This window comes from Mandrillus leucophaeus, unplaced genomic scaffold, assembly GCF_000951045.1.
Source record: "Mandrillus leucophaeus isolate KB7577 unplaced genomic scaffold, Mleu.le_1.0 Scaffold20, whole genome shotgun sequence".
Taxonomy (NCBI): Eukaryota; Metazoa; Chordata; class Mammalia; order Primates; family Cercopithecidae; genus Mandrillus; species Mandrillus leucophaeus.
The window spans coordinates 5,263,064-5,270,682 of NW_012102032.1; the positions used below are offsets into that span (position 1 = coordinate 5,263,064).

General features: G+C 46.7%; 1 protein-coding gene across 1 annotated transcript in view; it reads right to left on the minus strand.

The window, feature by feature from the left end:
- Window positions 1-7,619, minus strand: part of SCPEP1 (serine carboxypeptidase 1) — a 36,121-nt gene that overhangs the window by 26,779 nt on the left and 1,723 nt on the right. The window contains exons 2-4 of the mRNA XM_011979265.1: window positions 3,433-3,522; window positions 1,380-1,535; window positions 940-1,014 (exon numbers count right to left, since the gene is read on the minus strand). Of these exons, the coding sequence (XP_011834655.1) occupies window positions 940-1,014; window positions 1,380-1,535; window positions 3,433-3,522 (321 nt within the window). The remainder of the gene's footprint in view (window positions 1-939; window positions 1,015-1,379; window positions 1,536-3,432; window positions 3,523-7,619) is intronic.

The following is a 7,619-nucleotide window of genomic DNA, read 5'->3' on the forward strand; positions in this document are numbered from 1 at the left end:
TTAAATATTTACAAATCTCATGGACTTGGCTTACTAATAAAAGTTGAAGATTTTTCATATGTCTAAAGGCTGTTATATTTCTTTTATAAATTGCTTGTCCACATTTGTCTTTGCCCATTTTTCTACTAGGACATTGTTGTTTTTTTTGTTTTTTTTTCCCTGAGACATGGTCTTGTTCTGTCACCCAGGCTGGAGCGCAGTACCATGATCACAGCTCACTGTAGCTTCAAATTCTTGAACTCAAGCGATCCTCCCACCTCATCCTCCCAAGTAGCTGCGATTACAGCCAGGAGCCACTGTGCCCAGTTGATTTTTTTTTTTTTTATAGAAACAGGATCTCGCTACATTGCCCAGGCTGGTCTGGAACTGCTGGTCACAAGCGGTTCTCCTGCCTGGTCTTCCCAAAGTACTGGGATCATAGGCATGGGACACTGCATTCTGTCCCAATTTTTATTTTTAAGTTTAGATTTTAATCTATCCAGAATTAATATTTTATACAAGGCAAGAATACAAGTTTTCTATTTTCCAAAGTGATAGACATTTGTCTCCATAACATTTATTGACATCCTATCCATGCCTCAATGATTTGAAGTGTTATCTTATATTTATATATGATCATATACATATAATACAAATATATGATATACATACATATATATGTGCGTGTTTCTGGATCCTGTATCCTGTTGCAATTAATCTATTTGTCTGTTGCTATGTCAGTACCACATTCTTTTACTCACTCAAGCTTTATATCTTGTTCCAGATCTAGTAGGGCAATCTTCACTCTTCTTTTAAAAACTTTTCATGATTATTACTACAGATTTAATCTTACTCTGCATGTACATGGCCCTATTCAAAGTGTATTTAATATCACGTGTGTATATAAAAGTAACATGATTTTCTGTCCAAAACCATAACAACAAAGTTATTTTCCATTACCTTATAAAGCTCTAGACCAATGCCAGCTGCCATTTTTCCTCCATAGGACTCTGAGAAAATGTAGAATGGAACTGTCTAGTAAGAAAAGGAATTTACACAGAATTAACAACCTTGATTGCTTTTTGAGTCACGCAAATTAATTTCAAATTTCTATTGCATGTAATGGCCAGAAAAAACAAATCTGCTTTGTCTTCCTCCCCCATCACTCCAATCTGATTATTACATCTGACTAGAATGCCCATTCCAGGGTCATTCTTTCAAGTTAAATATCAACTTTAAAGATGACAGAAACAAAAATTCACAACCCAATCTTGGAAATAAAAAGGTTTTCTCAGAAATCAGCTACGCATTAAACTCTGGAGGCAGTTCAGGTTTATGCTGATGGATATAGAGTTGCTATTGCCAACCCTTTACTTAGCTGTTCCTGAGTCTTTGCTTACCTGGAATTCTTTGTGGCAATTGAAGAAGGTCTTCAGGAGAACCATCATGTCTGAAGCCACCGTAGCTAGGTCCTTGGCATAGGCACCACTACCATTCACGTAACTGAACCCAGTGCCCACAGGATTATCCACAAATAGGAGACTGGCGGCCTGGAGCTATGTGCCACAGAGGAAAATGAAATGTTGCAATCAGTTGTTTGGTCACCAATTATCTTTGGATCATTTTCTACTAGCTCAGCAAAACCCACATAGTGAGGATAACAGTGTAGTGATGATATCCCTGTTGCCAAAAGAAATTTTTAAAAATAAGGGACAGGAGCATAGGAAAAAAAACAAAACAAAACAAAAAAACAAAACAAAGAAAGCCCCCCCGCTCCAACTCCCCCCCAAAAAAAGGGAGAGGCAAGACTGAAAGATTAACACACACGGGAATCAAATAATCTGGGCTGTTGCTTTTCACACAATACAACGTACTAAATGTAACAAACTAGTGTAGAAAGAGGCATGCAGAGACAGTCTATGCACTAACTCGAAGAAGCCAGAGGACACTCAAAGTCTGGACACACATCAGTTTTCTTGGAAATGCATCCAATTTCCACATTGGCCTGGCTTCTCTGTACACTGCAAGAACAGAATTTATTCTAATACCTTTTCCAAAGAGGTTGAGAGTTACAAAATTTACATATAAAAGATCCTGAATAATGACACAGTCCAGTCATGTCCCTTGCTGATGAGGAAATTAAAGCCCAGAAAGAGCCCAGAATGTGTCTAAGGTCACAAAATTGGACAGGCAGTGGCAGCACCAGGACTGGGACCACGGTCCTCACTCATATGGTCCTTTTAGTTCCAGAAGGCTTGGAGACAAGTTGGGATGGGGGGTGAAGGTAGGGGATGACTCTACAACCACTCCTGGAAGTGAGATTTCTGTTGGAACCAAGTCAGGAAAGGCCCAGGCCAGGAGGACAGCATGTACAAAGATCGTGAGGCAAGAGTAGGAAACCCTTAAGAAAGACAAGAAAGTGGCCGGGCGCGGCGGCTCACGCCTGTAATCCCAGCACTTTGGGAGGCCGAGGTGGACAGATCACGAGGTCAAGAGTTCGAGACCAGCTGACCAACATGGTGAAACCCCATCTCTACTAAAAATACAAAAATTAACCGGGTGTGGTGGCACACGCCTGTAGTCCCAGCTACTTGGGAGGCTGAGGCAGCAGAATCGCTTGAACCCGGGAAGCAGAGGTTGCAGTGAGCCGAGATTGCGCCACTGCACTCCAGCCTTGGCGACAGAGAGAGACTCCATCTCAGAAAAAAAAGAAAGAAAGACCAGAAAGCTTAGCTCCCAATGTGAGAGGGAGGCTGGAGGAGGAGCACTGAGGAAAGTGGAGAACATTCATAGCAATAGGTGCAGCCGGGAGAGCCGGAGCACAGAGAGAGGAATAGCCACAAGCCCTGAGTGGGGCCCACGCTGTGTAGCAGCCCTAGGGCGGGTGCGCAGTTCTGATCATGGGCAGCCTGGGCGTCAGGGTTAAGCAGGTGGACAGTGGGAGTGACCCAAGGCTGTAAAGGGAGAAGGATACGGGAGTTGACCACAGAGGGGTGAGGGAAGGAAGAGATGCTAAGAATGAGGGGGAGGTGTGAGCAGGAGAGCAAGAGAGATATCGAAAGAGGAAGTCAAGATACAAGTAGGAGGAGAGGAGAGAGAAAAGGACTGGGGGCTGTGGCTGGAGGGTGCAACCCTGGTGTCTGAGACTGCAGAAATGGCCAGCATGGGTAACGCAGGGTCCCAGGTGTCTGCTGTAGTAAGTTTTTGAAGGCAGCTGGAGAGAGGGGTTGTCTTGGAGAAAGCGAGGCAGACTGGGGCAAGATAAGTTGTCCTGAGAAATGGGAGAAGCTGGGCCAGAGAGGAGGCCTGCGGACAAGTGCCCATGGCCTCAGTATTCACAGGACGAGGAAAGGGATGGCGAGGGATTGCTACATCTGTGGCCCCTTCAAGAGTTGGGCAGGGCCTCTGAGAGGCCACGGGGCAAGGTTTAGCTCAGGACCGTCCTCACTGTACCCAGGTGGTTTTCCGGGGTTTGAGATCGCTGTCAAGGGGCCCAATTTCCTCAAAGTTTCCAAATCCAGTGCTGGAACCGCCTGGACCGCCCTGTGGAAGAGAGAAGAAACAAACAAAAATTTTAGTCAAACTTAGTTTTTACGATGAATGACCACATTTGCTATAGACGGTTTACGAGTTAGTGATGGCTGGGTCAATTTGCATAAAAGACACAATTTCTCTGATGAACCAGGGACTTCCACATGAGCAAAGCTCCCCTAGTAACTGCTGAGGCTTTTCTCTTTGAAAGGAGCAGAGCTGAGCTAAGAGGTCCTCAGTGGAATGTTCTTGACTCCTGATTTTTTCTTTTCTTTTCTTTTCATTTAAGACAGGGTCTAACTTTGTTACCCAGGCTGGAGTGCAGTGGTGCAATCTCAGTTCACTGCAGCTTCTACCTCTGGGGTTCAAGTGATCCTCCCGCCTCAGCCCCCCCAAGTTGTTGGAACTGTAGGCGCATGCCAGCACACCCAGCCCGACTAATTTTTGTGTTTTTTGTACAGGTGAGGTTTCACCATGTTACCCAGGCTGGTCTCGAACTCCTGGGCTCAAGCAATCCTCCCACCTCAGCCTCCCTAAGTGCTGGGATTACAGGTGTCAGCCATCATGCCTAGCTGCCTCCTGATTTTCTGAGCTGGAGCCGTGGCCTGCCGCAGGCCTTGCTGACCTGAACGAGCTCTACCAGGACTAGACACTGGGCCTTCCGACTCTTCCTCCATCACCCCCTCCCCAGGAGATGGGAGACTCTTCAGAATCCCTGTGGATTAATAAAGGACCCAGACTTAGGAGCAGTTTGATCAAGCAGATTCTCTGGATATAATGCAGCAGATTCTAAAGCTCCAGGGCAGGGAGAGTTTGATACTGTGAGCGTCCATGGGAGTAGGAAAGGCAGGATTCTGAACCGCAGCTCGTTGCTGGGGGCAGTTCTAAGGGCTCTGAGGGCTTCAGAGAGGAAAAAAACTAAGAGGCAAGTAGGACAGGTTGGGTGGGCTTTCTTTTTTTTCTTTTGAGATGGAGTCTCGTTCAGTCGCCCAGGCTGGAGTGCAGTGGCGCGATCTCGGCTCACTGCAAGCTCTGCCTCCCGGGTTCACGCCATTCTCCTGCCTCAGCCTCCCGAGTAGCTGGGACTACAGACGCCCGCCACCATGCCCAGCTAATTTTTTGTATTTTTAGTAGAGATGGGGTTTCACCATGTTAGCCAGGATGGTCTTATCTCCTGACCTCATGATCCGCCCGCCTCAGCCTCCCAAAGTGCTGGGATTACAGGCGTGAGCCACCACGCCCAGCCTGGGTGGGCTTTCTAATTGAGACAAGAGGAGGCCCTTTGGGAGGTGGTCAGGGGAAAAGATGGTCAGTGCTTTTTCTGGACAAATCCAGGGGCCAACTGAGGTGGGGAGTCTATGAGGAGGGCCCTGTCAGCTAAGGCAAGGGAAAGGGCTGAGGACCTAGAATAAAAGGATGTGGCCTCTCTGTGCACTAGCAGAATGAGTAGGAAAGGGAGATACGAAAAGACAAAACGGGGGCCAGGCGCGGTGGCTCATGCCTGTAATCCCAGCACTTTGTGAAGCCAAGGCAGGCAGATCACTTGAAGTCAGGAGTTCGAGAGGAGTTCGAGTCCTGCCTGGTCAACACACGAAACCTTGTCTCTACTACAAATAGAAAATTAGCCAGGTGTGGTGGCAGGCGCCTGTAGTCCCAGCTACTCGGGGGGCTGAGGCACGAGAATCACTTGAGTCCAATAAGTGGAGGCTGCAGTGAGCCGAGATTGCACCACTGCACTCCAGCCTGGGTGACACAGCGAGACCTTGTCTCAAAAAAGAAAAAAAAAAAAAAGATGAAAGGGAATAGCTTGGGCAAAACAGAAGCCAGGGCAGTTTGTGTAGTAGGGAAATCTAAAAAAAAAAAAAAAAAAAAAAGACAAGATAGAGTCAGGGCTAAAGGGCAACTAGCAACAGCAAGAGGGCCCCAAAGGGAAAGACTTCACAATATTAATGTTTTGAACCTGAACCAACCTAACTCTGATAAAATTGGAAGGCTATAAATCCCCCGATCATATGCCCTTTGTATCTTAAGATTTTCTAACACAGCAGTAAAATGTTCACAAAGCAGATAACGATGTTAACCGCAGTCCTATTCAAAATAACAACAGAAGTAAGGGTGCAACTCCAATGTCCCCCAGTAGGGGAACAGGTTAGGCACCCACAGCACATCTACAGCATGGAATGCTACACTGCCACTTAGAACCATGAACTATGAAAAACGATGTGGCAACACTGAAAAATATTCACAATGCAATATGCAATAAATTAAAGCCAGAGATCTACCCTCCAATGAAAGCTGGGTTCCTTCTTCCTCATGGACTTAATTAGGATGCGGTAGGATCAAAGCAAAAGGGGAAAAGCTGGAAATCCTAAGGGTTGGGTCTTTGTGGGAGAAATCCCAGTTCTCCTCTGCTTCTGGTAAGCCATAGAGACAGCAGACGACCTCTCCCTCTCCTCATCCCCCTCTCCTCAAAAGGCAATGAGATGCTGGCTGGAGGAAGCCTCTGTTCTACATGAATATATCCTGTTGTAAAACCCATTTTTTGTCCAGAACTTTGGGATAGGGTGCCAGCATGGTCCAGGGCTATCCAGAAACTCTGAGACACGGTCAATGTGTCAGTGGACCAAGTGAAATGCTTCAAAGACTTGAAAGTATCCCTAACATAGTTTGCTAACCCACTCAGAAGACATGACTTCGATTCTCAAAGATTCCCCCCAGAGAAGTCAGCACACATGTCCTCAGCAGGCTGCTAAAATAGATCTTCTTTTCATCTAAATTAGTTATTTCTTCTGTAAGCATAATCTTTTTTCTTCTCTCTTGGGCCTCTGGGTAAGTGGAGAAGAGCAATTTATTCTCTTCGGTTGATAAACTTCAAATAGCATCTCAGCTTGTCGGCTGCAGTGGCTCACGCCTGTAATCCCAGCACTTTGGGAGGCCGAGGTGGGCAGATTACCTGAGGTCAGGAGTTTGAGACAAGCCTGGCCAACATGGTGAAACCCCGTTTCTACTAAAACTATAAAAAAAAAAATTAGCCGGGTGTGGTAGCACACGCCTGTAATCCCAGCTACTTGGAAGGCTGAGGCAGGAGAACTGCTTGAGCCCAGGAGGTGGAGGTTGCAGTGAGCAGAGATCCTGACACTGCACTCCAGCACTCCAGCCTGGCTGACAGACGGAGACTCTGTCTCAAAAAAAAAAAAAAAAAAAGCTTCTCAGCTCAAAGGTCAACTAAATGTTGCAAATCCAATGGCCTCCAGAAGCCCGGCAGAGGCTGTGGAGCAGAACAAATCAGAGGGTGGCAGAGGGGCACCTTCCTCCAGCAGCTCCCACCCTCTAGGAAAAGGGGCCACCTACACGCAGCTTTGGGGACAGTGAGTTCAGGCCCTAAATTACTGTATCTCGTGATTTTTGGAAAGAGGAAGCAAATGTCCTCATTTTAAAATGTTAACTAATTTAACAATCCCACTCTGCCATCAACCAAAAGGATAGCTTACAACTTCTGAAATTCGGCGTTTGTTTCAAACTGTTTTCCTAACAGCTCAGAAAGTATCCCTGGGACAAAGGAGAAGCCCCAGCCTCAGCACTTCTGCTGTTGTCTGCTTTGTCTCCCCTTTGTAAGCTTTCATTTGGGGGTAAAAAAAAAAAAAAAAAGTTCTGCTGATGAACAAAAAGTTTGAAAAACCACCAAAATCCCCCAGATTAGACAGCCAAAGCCCAGAGAAGGAAGTATCTTGCCATGGCTCTAAGTGGCAGGTAGGCACTGAAAACCCAGGGCCTCTGATGGCAGGCCTGAGCTTGTCCACGGCCTGGCTCTTCCTGCCAACTGTGCCGCACCTTTGTCTCCAGCCACCGGAGTTGAACAGGGCTCCCTGGGCTGACGCACAAGGGTTCTTCTTCTGCAGCATTATCATATCTGCACCTAGGGCTGAGCCTCAGCTCTGTCCCTCAGAGGTGGCACAAGTGATAATTCCAAAAGAGAAAGGCCCCTCCCTAAAAACTGCTCATTTTCACTCTATCTCACCAGAAAGTCTGCATTGACCATCCTGGCAGGCAAAACCCAGGCGGTGGGAGGCTGCTTATAAATACCAGCATTGGGCCGGGCGCGGTGCCTC